The sequence below is a fragment of the Bufo bufo genome, chromosome 10, assembly GCF_905171765.1.
Source record: "Bufo bufo chromosome 10, aBufBuf1.1, whole genome shotgun sequence".
In the NCBI taxonomy this organism is placed as follows: Eukaryota; Metazoa; Chordata; class Amphibia; order Anura; family Bufonidae; genus Bufo; species Bufo bufo.
In genome coordinates, this window is record NC_053398.1 from 8,562,727 (window position 1) to 8,582,418 (window position 19,692).

The 19,692-nt window shown below is 45.9% G+C and overlaps 1 protein-coding gene across 1 annotated transcript in view; it reads right to left on the reverse strand.

Annotated features, from left to right (window-relative positions):
* Positions 1-360: 360 nt before the first annotated feature.
* Positions 361-19,692, reverse strand: part of PRMT3 (protein arginine methyltransferase 3) — an 81,058-nt gene continuing 61,726 nt past the window's right edge. The window contains exons 14-16 of the mRNA XM_040409755.1: positions 14,583-14,633; positions 14,335-14,422; positions 361-967 (exon numbers count right to left, since the gene is read on the reverse strand). Coding sequence (XP_040265689.1) covers positions 858-967; positions 14,335-14,422; positions 14,583-14,633 — 249 coding nt within the window. The 3' untranslated portion in view covers positions 361-857. The remainder of the gene's footprint in view (positions 968-14,334; positions 14,423-14,582; positions 14,634-19,692) is intronic.

Below are 19,692 nucleotides of genomic sequence, written 5' to 3' on the forward strand. Positions count from 1 at the left end.
CTAGAAGCTTACAAATAAATTGCCAGCAGTCTGCAGTAAAGGTCCTGCTGGGCGTTAGGCTGCGTTCACATCAGCGTTCAGCCTTTCCGTTCTAGGAGCAGGAGAACGCAAAGGACAGATTCGGCACATAACTGAGCCTACGGGTCCGGGATTTCTGAAGCGGAGACAAAAGTAGTGCGCGCAGGACTTCAAAAGTCTTCCTCTGAGCGGAAACCTAACGGACCCCATTATAGTCTATGGGGTCCTTAGGTTCCGTTCAGCTCTGTTATCTTCTGAATCCGTCTCCTATAATGGAGCAGGAAAATGGAAAGGCTGAATGCTGATGTGAACGAAGCCTTACCAGTAGCAAGTGTGTGTGCGACTGTCCAATCAGTGCTGCTGCGGTCACACTGTGCAGGAACAACCCCCCAACGGGTAACACCCATCTGTACCTTTACTACAAACTGCTGGCAATTCATTCATAAGTTTTAGTGGAAATCACAATGGACTGGTACAACACAGAGTCATGAGAATAGACGTTCCAGAATTGGTATTACATGTCAGGAGAGGCGAGAGGTCTTCTTTAAGAGCGTGAATTTGGGATCAATGATTTTGTACTCAAATGGCAATAAAAACATGAAGCCAAACCTTGAAACCTTTTGCCGAGCGGTCAGATAAATAGATGAAAACACAAGCCATGAAATCAGTCAGTGGTCTCTTACACAATGTCTGCCTGCGCCGTGTATCAGTCCCAAATTCTGAGACGGACTGCAGTCGACAACCGCAAGTAACTTTTTTTATTTTTATTTTTTAAATGACTTTATTCCAAAGGATAGAAAAAGAAGAAGTGCTGAATGCCCCCACAGTGACCCCCTCCATTACTGCAGAGTGTAGGTCTGGGTGATGCTAGCTACAGACAGGGTTATAAGGAGAGAGCGGGGGTCCTTCCTGTTCTTGCGCACGGTTATCTTGCCGTCCAGAGTTTTACCTGCAGAGAGAAAGGAGGGACCTGTAAATCCAACCACACGACCCAATGCCACGACAGCACGTGCCGACCATCTAGGAAAGATACACTAATGAAAACTAGACAAGGGTGTAAATACTTTTGCAACCTCCTTTTCCGAGCAGCCATGAATCTAAAATAAAAAAAAAACAGCAACTTTCCAGTCTTGTTTATAAATCTCCCACAATATTGTGTCTACAGCTACTACATGTCTCCATGGTAACAGACTACAAACACACCCTATGTGTAGTCTGATCCTCCAATTATGGGTTTATGATGTTGTTGGCTTATAGGACCCAGATAGATTTTGGCGCGGTTTGAGCTTTTACCCGGGTATGTTATGATACAAACGTAATGAAGGTCCCTGCAGAGGAATCCTTCAGCCCCGAAGTGGAATAGTTTTCCAGAAAATTCTTCATTCACCGTCAATCCTTTCCATGTCCCTTTAAATCTCTGGTGTCAGTCGCAGAGCTTTACCGGAGAGAGGTAATCAATGTATAATTTGCTGGCTGGAAGCGGCAGCTAAACCTTCAATCTGCTTTGTGGAGTCTTCTCCTGGCCGCTGAGCTGAGCCCGGAGCCTCGTAACACGCGGCCTGATCGCGACAATTAATCAGTGTCATGTAGATATTGAATGACTGATGGATCCGGCAGCTCGACTGGCTCCAGAGCTGGAGGGAATGTGCCCCTGAAAAAGATCCCCCTCACCTCGTCCTTATCAGCTCTGGGCCGCCAGGACTCGGCGAGGCAGCACTGTCTGCACATTAGGGGGGGATTCATCTGGTTATTACCCTCTTCTGCCCCCACATGAAAACAAATAAGCCTCCGATCAGCGGCCATCCAGAATGCCCAGAGTATACCATAAGGGGCGAGAGAGAACGCTGTACGTATCTGCTCCTATCCGTTATTTATACTGTACAGCAGATACATCATGAGCCCCCGGACAGATCCTATTACATGCTGACCGGCAAAGGTCGCTGGATTTACAGGGGTATTGTAGTTGATGCTCTTTGCAGGATCTCCACCCTCCATACAGGCGTCCGGGCTACATAGCCGATCGGCGCTTGTATTCTGGACTATTAAAGGTTTTCTGGAAGATAATATTAAGAAGTGACAACTTCATCAGTGATCTGCTCCGATGTGTCTAACCAAATCCATTATATATCCATCTATCTATCTATCTCATATCTATCATGTATCTATCTCATATCCATCATGTATCTATCTATCTATCTATCTATCTATCTATCTCATATCCATCATGTATCTTTCTAACATCTGTCCATCTAATATGTGTCTTCTATCTAAAATCTATCTATCCATCTCAGAATAGTGGGAGTGAGAACACCCTCTGCAGTCACAGTAATAAGATTTTTAAGAGCGGAGGACACCCTCTGAAGCAGTGCTTGAAGTGGGCCGGAACGCGGCGGTACTCAGTACCGCCACTTCCAAAAATTGCCCTGGAGAGTACCAGCACCTCTCCGTGCGCCCAGTACGTGGGTTTCCGGTACCGGAGCGCAGCGGAGAGCTGGCAGTATCTCCTCCCTAATGTCGTTGGCTGGGCAGCTAGTGGAGGGGGGCGGGTCGTTGCAGAGTACGGCTCAGGCTGGCGCAGGCAGGGAGTTGACCTCACGTTAGGTGACGTCAACTCCTTCCCGCGCGCCTGTGACTGAGGAGCGATCAGTGCGGCGACCAGTGACTGGTCCTCCTTGGAGTCAGGAGTCGGACGGTGCAGCAAAGAACATCGACTTTGCTTTGGAATCCAACTTCTGAAGAGTACTGGTGAGTGACAGGCACCCCCCCTCCCCCCACACACATTAGTTCCTCTCTGTACCAGTACCCACCCCCCCCCCCCTGGCAGGGGGGTACTGGTACAGAGAGGAATTAATGTGTGTGATGAGGGGGGGGGGGGTCTGATGTGCAGGGGGGTACTGGTACAGAGAGGAACGAATGTGCGGTGGTGGGGGGGGGGGGGGTACTGGTACATAGAGGAACTAATATATATGTGTCTGATGGGTGGGTCTGATGTGTAGGGGGCCCCTGCACATCAGACCCCCCCCATCACACACATATATATTAGTTCCTCTATGTACCAGGACCCCCCCCCCACCACCGCACATTCGTTCCTCTCTGTACCAGTACCCCCCTGCACATCAGCCCCCCCCCCCCCCTCATCACACACATTAGTTCCTCTCTTTACCAGTACCCCCCCCCCCCCCACCACCACCACACATTAGTGCCTCTCTGTACCAGTACCCCCCTGCACATCAGACCCCCCCATCACACACATATATATTAGTTCCTCTATGTACCAGTACCCCCCCCCCCCCACCACCACCGCACATGAACGAATGTGCGGTGGTGGGGGGGGTACTGTACTGGTACATAGAGGAACTAATATATATGTGTGTGATGGGGGGGTCTGATGTGCAGGGGGGGGGAGCACCGGCGCCTAATAGAGTACCGGCACCTCTTTTGGCCCACTTAAAGCACTGCTCTGAAGTTAAAATACTGTGGGGGGTGAGACCCCCGTCAGTAATTACAGTACTAGGTGGCTCATTTATTATTCAAGTCATTTCTCAAGTCCTATTAAAAGGGTTGAACACTGACTTATAGGATAGCTGCCTTATATCTGGTGGCATTAGAGGCGGAGCTTGTTAAGAGCTCATTTGCATTTCCTCTCCCCAGAATTCCAGGGGAGCATGTATGGCCTATAAGACTCATCATGCCGATAAAGGCGCTCTCCATAAGGAGATATAGTACCTCCCAAGTACTAGGTGTGAGAACACCCTCTGCAGTCACAGTACTGGGGGTGAGAACACCCTCTGTGGTCACAGTACTGGGGGTGAGAACACCCTCTGCGGTCACAGTACTGGGGGTGAGAACACCCTCTGTGGTCACAGTACTGGGGGTGAGAATAACCTCTGCAGTCACAGTACTGGGGGTGAGAATAATCTATGCAGTCAGAGTACTGGGGGTGAGAACACCTTCAGTAATCACAGTACTAGGGGTGATAACACCCTCTGCAGTCAGAGTACTGGGGTGAGAATAACCTCTGCAGTCAGAGTACTGAGGGTGAGAACACCTTCAGTAATCACAGTACTAGGGGTGATAACACCCTCTGCAGTCAGAGTACTGGGGTGAGAATAACCTCTGTAGTCAGAGTACTGGGGTGAGAATAACCTCTGTAGTCACAGTACTGGGGGTGAGAATAACCTCTGCAGTCACAGTACTGGGGGTGAGAACACCCTCTGTGGTCACAGTACTGGGGGTGAGAATAACCTCTGCAGTCACAGTACTGGGGGAGAGAATAACCTCTGCAGTCACAGTACTGGGGGAGAGAATAACCTCTGCAGTCACAGTACTGGGGGAGAGAATAACCTCTGCAGTCAGAGCACTGGGGGTGAGAACACCTTCAGTAATCACAGTGCTAGGGTTTAGAATAACCTCTGCAGTCAGAGTACTGGGGGGGAGAACACCTTCAGTAATCACAGTACTAGGGGTGAGAATACCCTCTGCAGTCAGAGTACTGGGGGTGAGAACACCTTCAGTAATCACAGTACTAGGGGTGAGAATACCCTCTGCAGTCACAGTACTGGGGGTGAGAATAACCTCTGCAGTCACAGTACTAGGGGTGAGAATACCCTCTGCAGTCACAGTACTGGGGGTGAGAATAACCTCTGCAGTCACAGTACTGGGGGTGAGAATAACCTCTGCAGTCACAGTACTGGGGGTGAGAATAACCTCTGCAGTCACAGTACTGGGGGTGAGAATAACCTCTGCAGTCACAGTACTGGGGGTGAGAATAACCTCTGCAGTCACAGTACTGGGGGTGAGAATAACATCTGCAGTCACAGTACTGGGGGTGAGAATAACATCTGCAGTCACAGTACTGGGGGTGAGAATAACCTCTGCAGTCACAGTACTGGGGGTGAGAACACCTTCAGTAATCACAGTACTAGGTGTGATAACACCCTCTGCAGTCAGAGTACTGGAGGTGACAAATCAATTAGAGTACTACAGGTGAGAACACCCTCTGCAGTGAGAGTATTGGGATGAGAAATTAATTACAGAGTACTAGGGGTGAAAACACCCCCTGCACAGTTTTGGGGTTGAGAATATTCCCTGCAGTTATTAAGAAGGGTACTGCTGCTTTGCGCTCCATCCCAAAACATAAATGTATGAATTACTGAACTGTTCTATTCTGTAATACACAATTAATCCTGTTTGGTTTCGATGACTTTCCACTGTGCATGCAAATATTTTTTTTTCTCCAATGGAAAATTTCTGCAATCTTGTATTTTTTCTTGTACAGCGAGCACGTTCTCTGACAGCAGCATTCGCCGTTACAATAAATAAGTGCTGCTCCCCGGCAGGACTGGAAGGCGACAATTGATCACAGGATAATTCCCTCATATTTCCTCCCGGTCAGCTCGCTCCCGTCACTGCATACTGATTTAGACTGGATCCATTCTAACAAAACTACTCAGAGTTAAAGAACCCTCTGAGGGCAGAACCGGGCAGGGGGCTCACCTCAGAAAACCTGGGAGGTACTGGGGAAAAGAGGGTCACATAAAAATACCGAATTAGTCTGGAATCTGCTGCCATGATTCTGGGATAAGGTCACAACCTCCAATAAGTTCTGTAAATGGAGTGAAAGAGTGGGACTGAGGCCAGTGGGATTTTATGGCCACTGAAAATGGTGGACCAGACGGAGCAAAGGAAAATACATTTCCTGTAACGGAGGTTGGCTTTCATTGTCAGAGATGAGATGGGGGAGCCTGAGGTTGAGTAGCCATAGCTTCATTGACTTAGAACCGATGGGAGGTAGAACAACCTTAGGTTTTATGGTCATATCGCCAGTGAAGAGATGGACAGGATTGGACGTAGGGCCTTCGTTTGTACATCCATTGACTTATATTGACAATGAGGAAAAGTGGGGGATGCCAAAATTAGAATCGTAGATGGTACAGCCATTGGTCTCTAATGACCAGAGCTTTGGCTTCATGGTCATTGGCTTATAAGGCAAGTAAAAAGATGGATGGGCTTGAGGTAGGACCTTAGCTTGTACGGCCATTAACTTATACTGGGAATGAGGAAATGGGGCGCATGCCAGAAGTAGAACCTTCGATGGTATAAGCAATGGACTAGTGAGAAGATTATTGGGCTGAGGTAGAACAAGCTTTGGTTTTATGGCCATTGACTTATACAGCAACGAAAAAGATGAATGGGCTTGAGGTAGGACCTTAGCTTGTATGGCCAGTGACTTATACCGAGAATGAGGAGACTGATGTGCTTGAGGTTGGACCTTAGGTTGCATGTCCCATGGTCTTACCTAGCTAAGGAGAGACGACTGAGCTAGAATAACCATGATCTACTGGTTCACGACTCATTTACACTGCTGCCATGGAAGGAGACAACAAGCACCGAGCATCCCAATACTGAAGGGTACAGATTACCAAAGATGACATCTGGGTTTCTAGCTTTTATGCAGTCTTTTCTTTAATATTTAGGGCACATGAAGCCCGTATCGTCTGCCTCGGATGTGAGGTCTACAGCTCTAACAAAACAAGGAGATTTCCAGTGATGTAGACCCAAGCAAAAAAAAACTAAAAAAACTTTGGATGCTATAAACCAGTTTAGGGCGATAGCTTAATTAGTCTCCTATGATCCAAAACTATACTCTCTATATCCGCCACCCTTCTCTGCAGCCGTATTGTTCCACCTGAAGTGACAGAAACCAGGCTATTCCCACCAAAGTCCACTATGGATACAGCAGAAGATGGCTCGCACTGCAGTTTTCCGGGTCTTATAGGAATAAGTTGTTGAGTCATGATTCACAAAAGGCAACGAGAAGATACTTGCTTGCAGGAACCTCATGGACAGTTGAGGAGCGAATATTCAGGGCTGGTTTTCGCCACACCGATAGCATCTACAGAATGTAAGACGAGGGATGGAGCAGGGACAGTCTGTGCCGAGCATCACTAGGTCTGCAATGCGGAGCCGGCAAGTGAAATGAACACATTATGTCTCCCCCGGCATCGTCTATAAAGTCCCAGAACTGATCATTCTCCTCTCTCACTGTGACAGGCAGACCAGACAGAAGCGCTTTATCTAACGCTGAGCCCCCACCTCCATGCCATTATATATAGAGAGGGGATTTCAGAAGTCTTGTTGAGGGACGGCCCGATTAATGAAAAGTGACAAACTGGGCTTATGTTCCTGACAATGGCCATGATGTCAGGTAGTAAAGAGAGAGTCGACGGAGGAGAGGAGGGCGACAGGAGAAAAATGAGAGGCGCGAAATGTGCAAATGAGCTTTAGGAAGATCTAAACTGTGAGGAAGAGACTGGGACCGTCCTTGGAGGGGGGGAGGGGGTCATAAAGGTGGATATGAGGGAAGAGAACAGGTTATAATGTTATAGATGGATTATAGGATAAAGGGGGGAGAGGTCACAATGTATAAGGAGATGAGGAGGGGAGAGGTCACAATGTATAAGGAGATGAGGGGGGGAAGGTCACAATGTATAAGGAAATGAGGAGGGGAGAGGTCACGATGTATAAGGAGATGAGGGGGGGAGAGGTCACAGTGTATAAGGAGATGAGGGGGGGAGAGGTCACGATGTATAAGGAGATGAGGAGGGGGGAGGTCACAATGTATAAGGAGATGAGGAGGGGAGAGGTCACAATGTATAAGGAGATGAGGAGGGGGGAGGTCACAATGTATAAGGAGATGAGGAGGGGAGAGGTCACAATGTATAAGGAGATGAGGAGGGGAGAGGTCACAATATATAAGGAGATGATGAGGAGGGGAGAGGTCACAATGTATAAGGAGATGAGGAGGGGAGAGGTCACAGTGTATAAGGAGATGAGGAGGGGAGAGGTCACAGTGTATAAGGAGATGAGGAGGGGAGAGGTCACAATGTATAAGGAGATGAGGGGGGGAGAGGTCACAGTGTATAAGGAGATGAGGAGGGGAGAGGTCACAATGTATAAGGAGATGAGGGGGGGAGAGGTCACAGTGTATAAGGAGATGAGGAGGGAGAGGTCACAATGTATAAGGAGATGAGGAGGGAGAGGTCACGATGTATAAGGAGATGAGGAGGGGAGAGGTCACAATGTATAAGGAGATGAGGAGGGGAGAGGTCACAGTGTATAAGGAGATGAGGAGGGGGAGAGGTCACAGTGTATAAGGAGATGAGGAGGGAGAGGTCACAGTGTATAAGGAGATGAGGAGGGGAGAGGTCACGATGAATAAGGAGATGAGGAGGGGAGAGGTCACAATGTATAAGGAGATGAGGGGGGGAGAGGTCACAGTGTATAAGGAGATGAGGAGGGAGAGGTCACAATGTATAAGGAGATGAGGAGGGGAGAGGTCACAGTGTATAAGGAGATGAGGAGGAGAGGTCACAATGTATAAGGAGATGAGGAGGGGGGAGGTCACAATGTATAAGGAGATGAGGGGGGGAAGGTCACAATGTATAAGGAGATGAGGAGGGGAGAGGTCACAATATATAAGGAGATGATGAGGAGGGGAGAGGTCACAATGTATAAGGAGATGAGGGGGGGAGAGGTCACAGTGTATAAGGAGATGAGGGGGGGAGAGGTCACAGTGTATAAGGAGATGAGGGGGGGAGAGGTCACAATGTATAAGAAGATGAGGAGGGGAGGTCACAATGTATAAGGAGATGAGGAGGGGAGAGGTCACAATGTATAAGGAGATGAGGAGGAGAGAGGTCACAGTGTATAAGGAGATGAGGAGGGGAGAGGTCACAGTGTATAAGGAGATGAGGAGGAGAGAGGTCACAATGTATAAGGAGATGAGGGGGGGGAGAGGTCACAGTGTATAAGGAGATGAGGAGGAGAGAGGTCACAATGTATAAGGAGATGAGGGGGGGGAGGTCACAATGTATAAGGAGATGAGGAGGGGAGAGGTCACAATGTATAAGGAGATGAGGAGGAGAGAGGTCACAATGTATAAGGAGATGAGGAGGGGAGAGGTCACAATGTATAAGGAGATGAGGAGGGGAGAGGTCACAATGTATAAGGAGATGAGGAGGGGAGAAGTCACAATGTATAAGGAGATGAGGAGGGGAGAGGTCACAATGTATAAGGAGATGAGGAGGGGGGAGGTCACAATGTATAAGGAGATGAGGGGGGGAGAGGTCACAATGTATAAGGAGATGAGGAGGGGGGAGGTCACAGTGTATAAGGAGATGAGGAGGGGAGAGGTCACAATGTATAAGGAGATGAGGAGGGGAGATGTCAGATTGTATAAGGAGATGAGGAGGGGAGAGGTCACAATGTATAAGGAGATGAGGAGGGGAGAGGTCACAATGTATAAGGAGATGAGGAGGGGAGAGGTCACAATGTATAAGGAACTGAAATTTAATGTGGATAAGTGCAAGATAATGCACCTAGGGCGTAAAAACCCAAGGGCAGAATATAGAATATTTGACACAGTCCTGACCTCAGTATCTGAGGAAAGGGATTTAGGAGTAATTATTTCAGAAGACTTAAAGGTGGGAAGACAATGTAATAGAGCAGCACGAAATGCCAGCAGAATGCTTGGATGTATAGGGAGAGGTATAAGCAGTAGAAAGAGTGAAGTGCTTATGCCGCTGTACAGAACACTGGTGAGACCTCACTTGGAGTATTGTGCGCAGTACTGGAGGCCATATCTCCAGAAGGATATAGATACTCTAGAGAGAGTTCAGAGAAGAGCTACGAAACTAGTACATGGATTGCAGGATAAAACTTACCAGGAAAGGTTAAAGGACCTTAATATGTATAGCTTGGAAGAAAGAAGAGACAGAGGGGATATGATAGAAACTGCTAAATACATAAAGGGAATCAACTCGGTAAAGGAGGAGAGCATATTTAAAAGAAGAAAAACTACCACAAGAGGACACAGTTTTAGATTAGAGGGGCAAAGGTTTAAAAGTAATATCAGGAAGTATTACTTTACTGGGAGAGTAGTGGATGCATGGAATAGCCTTCCTGCAGAAGTGGTAGCTGCAAATACAGTGAAGGGGTTTAAGCATGCATGGGATAGGCATAAGGCTATCCTTCATATAAGATAGGGCCAGGGGCTATCCATAGTATTCAGATATATTGGGCAGACTGGATGGGCCAAATGGTTCTTATCTGCCGACACATTCTATGATTCTATGAGGAGGGGAGAGGTCACAATGTATAAGGAGATGAGGAGGGAGAGGTCACAATGTATAAGGAGATGAGGAGGGGAGAGGTCACAATGTATAAGGAGATGAGGAGGGGGAGGTCACGATGTATAAGGAGATGAGGAGGGGAGAGGTCACGATGTATAAGGAGATGAGGAGGAGAGAGGTCACAATGTATAAGGAGATGAGGAGGGGGAGGTCACAATGTATACGGAGATGAGGAGGAGAGGTCACAATGTATAAGGAGATGAGGAGGGGAGAGGTCACAGTGTATAAGGAGATGAGGAGGAGAGGTCACAATGTATAAGGAGATGAGGAGGAGAGAGGTCACAATGTATAAGGAGATGAGGGGGGGGAGAGGTCACAGTGTATAAGGAGATGAGGAGGAGAGAGGTCACAATGTATAAGGAGATGAGGGGGGGGGAGGTCACAATGTATAAGGAGATGAGGAGGGGAGAGGTCACAATGTATAAGGAGATGAGGAGGAGAGAGGTCACAATGTATAAGGAGATGAGGAGGGGAGAGGTCACAGTGTATAAGGAGATGAGGAGGGGAGAAGTCACAATGTATAAGGAGATGAGGAGGGGAGAGGTCACAATGTATAAGGAGATGAGGGGGGGAGAGGTCACAATGTATAAGGAGATGAGGAGGGGGGAGGTCACAGTGTATAAGGAGATGAGGAGGGGAGAGGTCACAATGTATAAGGAGATGAGGAGGGGAGAGGTCAGATTGTATAAGGAGATGAGGAGGGGAGAGGTCACAATGTATAAGGAACTGAAATTTAATGTGGATAAGTGCAAGATAATGCACCTGGGGCGTAAAAACCCAAGGGCAGAATATAGAATATTTGACACAGTCCTGACCTCAGTATCTGAGGAAAGGGATTTAGGAGTAATTATTTCAGAAGACTTAAAGGTGGGAAGACAATGTAATAGAGCAGCACGAAATGCCAGCAGAATGCTTGGATGTATAGGGAGAGGTATAAGCAGTAGAAAGAGTGAAGTGCTTATTCCGCTGTACAGAACACTGGTGAGACCTCACTTGGAGTATTGTGCGCAGTACTGGAGGCCATATCTCCAGAAGGATATAGATACTCTAGAGAGAGTTCAAAGAAGAGCTACGAAACTAGTACATGGATTGCAGGATAAAACTTACCAGGAAAGGTTAAAGGACCTTAACATGTATAGCTTGGAAGAAAGACGAGACAGAGGGGATATGATAGAAACTGCTAAATACATAAAGGGAATCAACTCGGTAAAGGAGGAGAGCATATTTAAAAGAAGAAAAACTACCACAAGAGGACACAGTTTTAGATTAGAGGGGCAAAGGTTTAAAAGTAATATAAGGAAGTATTACTTTACTGGGAGAGTAGTGGATGCATGGAATAGCCTTCCTGCAGAAGTGGTAGCTGCAAATACAGTGAAGGGGTTTAAGCATGCATGAGATAGGCATAAGGCCATCCTTCATATAAGATAGGGCCAGGGGCTATCCATAGTATTCAGATATATTGGGCAGACTAGATGGGCCAAATGGTTCTTATCTGCCGACACATTCTATGTTTCTATATTTCTATGAGGAGGGGAGAGGTCACAATGTATAAGGAGAGGAGGAGGGAGAGGTCACAATGTATAAGGAGATGAGGAGGGGAGAGGTCACGATGTATAAGGAGATGAGGAGGGGAGAGGTCACAATGTATAAGGAGATGAGGAGGAGAGAGGTCCCAATGTATAAGGAGATGAGGAGGGGAGAGGTCACAGTGTATAAGGAGATGAGGGGGGGAGAGGTCACAATGTATAAGGAGATGAGGAGGGGGGAGGTCACAATGTATAAGGAGATGAGGAGGGGAGAGGTCACAATGTATAAGGAGATGAGGAGGGGAGAGGTCACAATGTATAAGGAGATGAGGAGGGGAAAGGTCACAATGTATAAGGAGATGAGGAGGAGAGAGGTCACAATGTATAAGGAGATGAGGAGGAGAGAGGTCACAATGTATAAGGAGATGAGGGGGGGGAGGTCACAATGTATAAGGAGATGAGGAGGGGAGAGGTCACAATGTATAAGGAGATGAGGAGGGGAGAGGTCACAATGTATAAGGAGATGAGGAGGGGAGAGGTCACAATGTATAAGGAGATGAGGAGGGGAGAGGTCACAATGTATAAGGAGATGAGGAGGGGAGAGGTCACGATGTATAAGGAGATGAGGAGGGGAGAGGTCACAATGTATAAGGAGATGAGGAGGGGGAGGTCACAGTGTATAAGGAGATGAGGAGGGGAGAGGTCACAGTGTATAAGGAGATGAGGAGGGGAGAGGTCACAATGTATAAGGAGATGAGGAGGGGAGAGGTCACAATGTATAAGGAGATGAGGAGGGGAGAGGTCACAGTGTATAAGGAGATGAGGAGGGGAGAGGTCACAGTGTATAAGGAGAGGAGGAGGGGGGAGGTCACAATGTATAAGGAGATGAGGAGGGGAGAGGTCACAATGTATAAGGAGATGGAGGGGAGAGGTCACAATGTATAAGGAGATGAGGAGGGGGAGGTCACAATGTATAAGGAGATGAGGAGGGAGAGGTCACAATGTATAAGGAGATGAGGAGGGAAGAGGTCACAGTGTATAAGGAGATGAGGAGGGGAGAGGTCACGATGTATAAGGAGATGAGGAGGGGAGAGGTCACGATGTATAAGGAGATGAGGAGGGGGGAGGTCACAATGTATAAGGAGATGAGGAGGGAGAGGTCACGATGTATAAGGAGATGAGGAGGAGAGAGGTCACAATGTATAAGGAGATGAGGAGGGGGAGGTCACAGTGTATAAGGAGATGAGGAGGGGAGAGGTCACAATGTATAAGGAGATGAGGAGGGGAGAGGTCACAGTGTATAAGGAGAGGAGGAGGGGGGAGGTCACAATGTATAAGGAGATGAGGAGGGGAGAGGTCACAATGTATAAGGAGATGGAGGGGAGAGGTCACAATGTATAAGGAGATGAGGAGGGGGAGGTCACAATGTATAAGGAGATGAGGAGGGAGAGGTCACAATGTATAAGGAGATGAGGAGGGAAGAGGTCACAGTGTATAAGGAGATGAGGAGGGGAGAGGTCACGATGTATAAGGAGATGAGGAGGGGAGAGGTCACGATGTATAAGGAGATGAGGAGGGGGGAGGTCACAATGTATAAGGAGATGAGGAGGGAGAGGTCACGATGTATAAGGAGATGAGGAGGGGAGAGGTCACAATGTATAAGGAGATGAGGAGGGGGAGGTCACAGTGTATAAGGAGATGAGGAGGGGAGAGGTCACAATGTATAAGGAGATGAGGAGGGGAGAGGTCACAGTGTATAAGGAGATGAGGAGGGGAGAGGTCACAATGTATAAGGAGATGAGGAGGGGAGAGGTCACAATGTATAAGGAGATGAGGAGGGGAGAGGTCACAGTGTATAAGGAGATGAGGAGGGGGGAGGTCACGATGTATAAGGAGATGAGGAGGGGAGAGGTCACAATGTATAAGGAGATGAGGAGGGGAGAGGTCACAGTGTAGGAGAAGAAACTGCAACAAAGTTTCCAGTGTAATACCTGGATTATTAGGGAGAAGTAATAAGAAATGAGTTGCATATTAATTAGGGGCAAAGTGGTTATAATGTAATGGGATACGAGGGGGATTTGGTGAAGGAGTTATAATATGAAGGGAAAGTTGTAAAAATACAGGGGGTCATTTAGTAAGATTTATTTTAGCTGCCGGTCTTATGAAATCCCTGCACTGGCAGCGGATCCGCCAAAGTTATGTAGAGGTGCCGGCCTCTACAGAACTATGGCGCATCCACCGCCAGTCTAAATCTGCACCGGCTTCTTTACGGTCTTACATTTAGAACATTTTCTACAGCTAAAACAGCCCCCTTTTTTTTAGACCTGATGTGAGCGGGGAAAAGTCGCAGATTGTGCGCAAAAAACCTTTGCACAGCAATCTGGGACAGATATACGCCAGAAAACTGGCGTATTTCTGATAGTAAATGACCCCCATACTTAATGAAGGTGGGAAGATGGGGTGTAAATGGGCAAGGGGTTGTGATGTCATGCTCTGCGCTGGTTTTGTAACGGGTCAGTCTGTAGTAAATAGGAGTCAATGTGACAAAGTGGATGCAGCAGAGAGGTGTATGTCATCGGCGGCACACGTCACTTTACCTGCATTGACAGTCAGCGGCTTCTCCAGAAGGAAGACGGTCTGCTTCCAGTGGGTCCTGGTGCATGTGGGGCTGGTGGAGAACGACACCTAATGACACAGAGTGGGAGCAGTAGTTGTAATATCACGCTACATTACTTGATATTACATGAAATGCTTGCAACAACAAAATGCCCCTCATCCGCGCACAGCCCGGGGCGTGCGGCGCGACACGACCAAGCTGATAATTAATTTACACTGATGTACTTACTGGGGTATGACAATCCTTCTTGAAGAACATGTCAAAATATCCGGCGATGGCCTGAAAGAGGGAAACGAGAGGTAATCAATCAGTTACTGGCGGCGCAGCCCCCAATACAAAGCGCCAAACACAGAGCAGAAGAGACCCCCCCCCCCCCCAAGTTCCTAATGCTCCAGACATTGGGGGAATGAATTATCTGCTGCAGAGGTCGGGGTGTCACCAGAAGCCGACCACGCTGATATAAGGGGCACAGGGTAGGTGAAGATTGGGGCCCATGTACTTTATGGTAGACCTCTGCAGCCCCATATCTCCATGTATGTTTATATACTCATACAGCACCAGCATATTCTGCTGCGAGGAGAACCACCACTCCCATCATCTTGTCCTACAGATGTATACCCACAGACCATATCTGTATATAATGCTTCTGCAGCGTCTGACAGTCCGATCCCGACGTATAGCAGATCCCAGCAGGCCCATGGGGGTCTACGGGCATTTCTGGAGCATACAGAGGGACAGAAGCACTGCAAACCAAGGTGTGAATTTACCCCAACCTCTCCCTTTTCTTTTACATATAAATCTGCATTCGATTCACGAAGCAGGAGGTTCAGGATGAGCAAGGTATAGGTAAGTGTCCGCAACTGCAGGAAGACAGAAAAACTGAAGAATTAGGGTATCTAAACCTTCACACGGAGCTCGGAAGGCGCAGCGGCGTTTCTCCGACCGATCTGTGCTTTTCCGCTTGCTTCTGTTCTGCTTTTGCGGCGTACAGATTCATAGACAGTATACAGGGTCCGTACTCCGCATGCTGCAAAAGCAGAGTAGAGCTGATGCACGTACTTGGTGTGAAGGCGTAGGGACCCTTTAAGGAGTGGGACAACGCGGCTGCAACGTACGAGACCCCCGCTCTACAGAAACTTGGACACGTCGGAGTCCTTTGTTCGGCAGCGCGTACAAACGCAATCACCGCTGAGGAGGTGACACAAAAACCTGACGGAGAACGAATAAAAAAGGAAAAAAAAAACTGACTCTGCAAATCCCAAAAGTGTCGCTCCCTCTGCCAAGTAATTACTGCGGTTTGTAAAGGCGTCTGTGTTCTGGGCGGGGGCGGGGAATTTAATGGCGCTACATTCGGAACGCATTGTCTGCGACTATTGCATCAGAAGGCTATGGAAAAGCGAGATGACACGGAGGACGTGATCCAACGCGGAGCAGGGAAGAATTAGCGCGTCTCATCCCTAGGCGGATTATTTCCTAACCTGCTTCTCCATTACCCGCGTCCTGCCAGTTGTAAAATCATTGACTCGTTAAATCCGCTCGCCTGGAACTAATGACTTCCACTCCGCGAAATTCTACGTATCCACAAAAAACTCCAGAGGAGGCAGGGATTGTGCACATGGCAGCAAGAAGGCGCCCGGATACACGGCAGCGTTTACACCGGGATTTTATTACCGCAAAAATAAGCCCCCTTGTCTTGGGGTCCAGTTGACTTTTTATCTGATCCTGGGAAAGCTGGGTGACAAGCAGTACGGATGTGATTACGGCACAGGAGATGCCGCCCACCTTTCCTGGACATACAGAAGAGGAATTTTGGGAAAGTTGTGTGACGACAACAAGATCACTAATGCAGTAACGGTAGAATTCCAAACTTTGTGACCCCCAATGGTGGAACTACTTAAAGGGGTATTCCCAAAATAATAAAGTCTGATGAGGGGTCCCGCGTCTCAAACTCTATGCGACAGTCCTGCAGTCTCTGGAGCTGTAGTGGGCATGCTCCGTTTAGATAGGAAGCCCTGTCTCTTGCGGGGGCAGGGGACCCCGCTTAGAGGGCAATCCTCGCCAATCGGCACAGTAACGCCCAACACAAAAATAAAGGCTCCCAGAAATACCAGTTTCGGGACCTATTTGCATCAGGGTGTGAAACAATGGCCAGGTGTAAAACATGTCCGCCTCCATCACGGTATCAAGAAGCAAATGGCGCTGAGCGATCGGACATATCGGACGGCATAAAGAAGTCCTAGAAGTAGAAACAATCACTGGAAATATGTCAACATAAAATCTGCTACATATTATGTTTTAATGGCGGGCTCGCATGGAGCGGCGCTATTGGGCCACTTTAGCGGATGCAATCATGCTACTACAAGGCGCTGCTTGAAAGCATAGGGCAACGAAAAATGGAGTTTTTCATCCTCACATCACAATCCCAGGCAGACACTGAACCAAGAATCTGGCAGTACGAGAAAATAACAAAAAGAATTCGGAATGCAGCTCCGGGGGATCTTATACTGATGCACCTCCGCAGAATATATTTTTATAGAACCTTCCAGGCCAATGTCCCAAAGGGCCAGCACCCGCCTCCTCCCCTCCCCCTCCAAACGGCCGCCATTCCAAAGAAATTAGCTATGTGCTTGACGTCAGGACGAACTCCCAAAACCAGTAATAGATTATGCCTGGCTCGGCTATGCTTGGCTTACCGGATTGATTTTCAGTCACCCACAAGGGCGGTTTCCTACCAGCATAAAACACAATCAAGGTCCATCAACATCTATTGTCATAGAAAAGGATTTATTCGTTACACCCGGAGAACAGCACACAAGATGGAAAATCCCAGGAGACAAGACCCAGAAACAGGGAAGAAGCCAGGAAACCCCCAAAACTGGTTATGGGGGTTATATAGCAGCACAGCAAAGATACAAGGCAGTATTATAGTAGTTATATTCTTGTACATAGGAGCAGTATTATAGTAGTTATATTCTTGTACATAGGAGCCGGTATTATAGTAGTTATATTCTTGTACATAGGAGCAGTATTATAGTAGTTATATTCTTGTACATAGGAGCAGTATTATAGTAGTTATATTCTTATACATAGGAGCAGTATTATAGGAGTTATATTCTTGTACATAGGAGGCAGTATTATAGTAGTTATATTCTTGTACATAGGAGCAGTATTATAGTAGTTATATTCTTGTACCTAGGGGGCAGTATTATAGTAGTTATATTCTTGTACATAGGAGGCAGTATTATAGTAGTTATATTCCTGTACATAGGAGGCAGTATTATAGTAGTTATATTCTTGTAGATGGGAGCAGTATTATAGTAGTTATATTCTTGTACATAGGAGGCAGTATTATAGTAGTTATATTCTTGTACATAGGAGGCAGTATTATAGTAGTTATATTCCTGTACATAGGAGGCAGTATTATAGTAGTTATATTCCTGTACATAGGAGCAGTATTATAGTAGTTATATTCCTGTACATAGGAGACAGTATTATAGTAGTTATATTCTTGTACATAGAAGGCAGTATTATAGTAATTATATTCTTGTACATAGGAGCAGTATTATAGTAGTTATATTCTTGTAGATGGGAGCAGTATTATAGTAGTTATATTCCTGTACATAGGAGGCAGTATTATAGTAGTTATATTCTTGTAGATGGGAGCAGTATTATAGTAGTTATATTCTTGTACATAGGAGGCAGTATTATAGTAGTTATATTCTTGTACATAGGAGGCAGTATTATAGTAGTTATATTCTTGTACATAGGAGGCAGTATTATAGTAGTTATATTCTTGTACATAGGAGCAGTATTATAGTAGTTATATTCCTGTACATAGGAGACAGTATTATAGTAGTTATATTCTTGTACATAGAAGGCAGTATTATAGTAATTATATTCTTGTACATAGGAGCAGTATTATAGTAGTTATATTCTTGTACATAGGAGCAGTATTATAGTAGTTATATTCCTGTACATAGGAGCAGTATTATAGTAGTTATATTCTTGTGCATAGGAGCAGTATTATAGTAGTTATATTCTTGTACATAGGAGCAGTATTATAGTAGTTATAATCCTGTACATAGGAGACAGTATTATAGTAGTTATATTCTTGTACATAGGAGGCAGTATTATAGTAGTTATATTCTTGTACATAGGAGCAGTATTATAGTAGTTATATTCTTGTACATAGGAGCAGTATTATAGTAGTTATATTCCTGTACATAGGAGACAGTATTATAGTAGTTATATTCTTGTGCATAGGAGCAGTATTATAGTAGTTATATTCTTGTACATAGGAGCAGTATTATAGTAGTTATATTCTTGTACATAGGAGCAGTATTATAGTAGTTATATTCTTGTACATAGGAGCAGTATTATAGTAGTTATATTCTTGTACATAGGAGGTAGTATTATAGTAGTTATATTCTTGTACATAGGAGGCAGTATTATAGTAGTTATATTCCTGTACATAGGAGGCAGTATTATAGTAGTTATATTCTTGTACATAGGGGGCAGTATTATAGTAGTTATATTCTTGTACATAGGAGCAGTATTATAGTAGTTATATTCTTGTACATAGGAGGCAGTATTATAGTAGTTATATTCTTGGACATAGGGGGCAGTATTATAGTAGTTATATTCTTGTACATAGGGGGCAGTATTATAGTAGTTATATTCCTGTACATAGGAGGCAGTATTATAGTAGTTATATTCTTGGACATAGGGGGCAGTATTATAGTAGTTATATTCTTGTACATAGGAGGCAGTATTATAGTAGTTATATTCCTGTACATAGGAGGCAGTATTATAGTAGTTATATTCTTGTACATAGGAGGCAGTATTATAGTAGTTATATTCTTGTAAATAGGAGGCAGTATTATAGTAGTTATATTCTTGTACATAGGGGCACTATTATAGTAGTTATATTCTTGTACATAGGAGGCAGTATTATAGTAGTTATATTCTTGCACATAGGAGAATTATTATAGTAGTTATTTTCTTGAACATAGGAGCAGTATTATAGTAGTTATATTCTTGTACATAGGAGCAGTATTATAGTAGTTATATTCTTGTACATAGGAGCAGTATTATAGTAGTTATATTCTTGTACATAGGAGCAGTATTATAGTAGTTATATTCTTGTACATAGGAGGCAGTATTATAGTAGTTATATTCCTGTACATAGGAGGCAGTATTATAGTAGTTATATTCTTGTAGATGGGAGCAGTATTATAGTAGTTATATTCTTGTACATAGGAGGCAGTATTATAGTAGTTATATTCTTGTACATAGGAGGCAGTATTATAGTAGTTATATTCCTGTACATAGGAGGCAG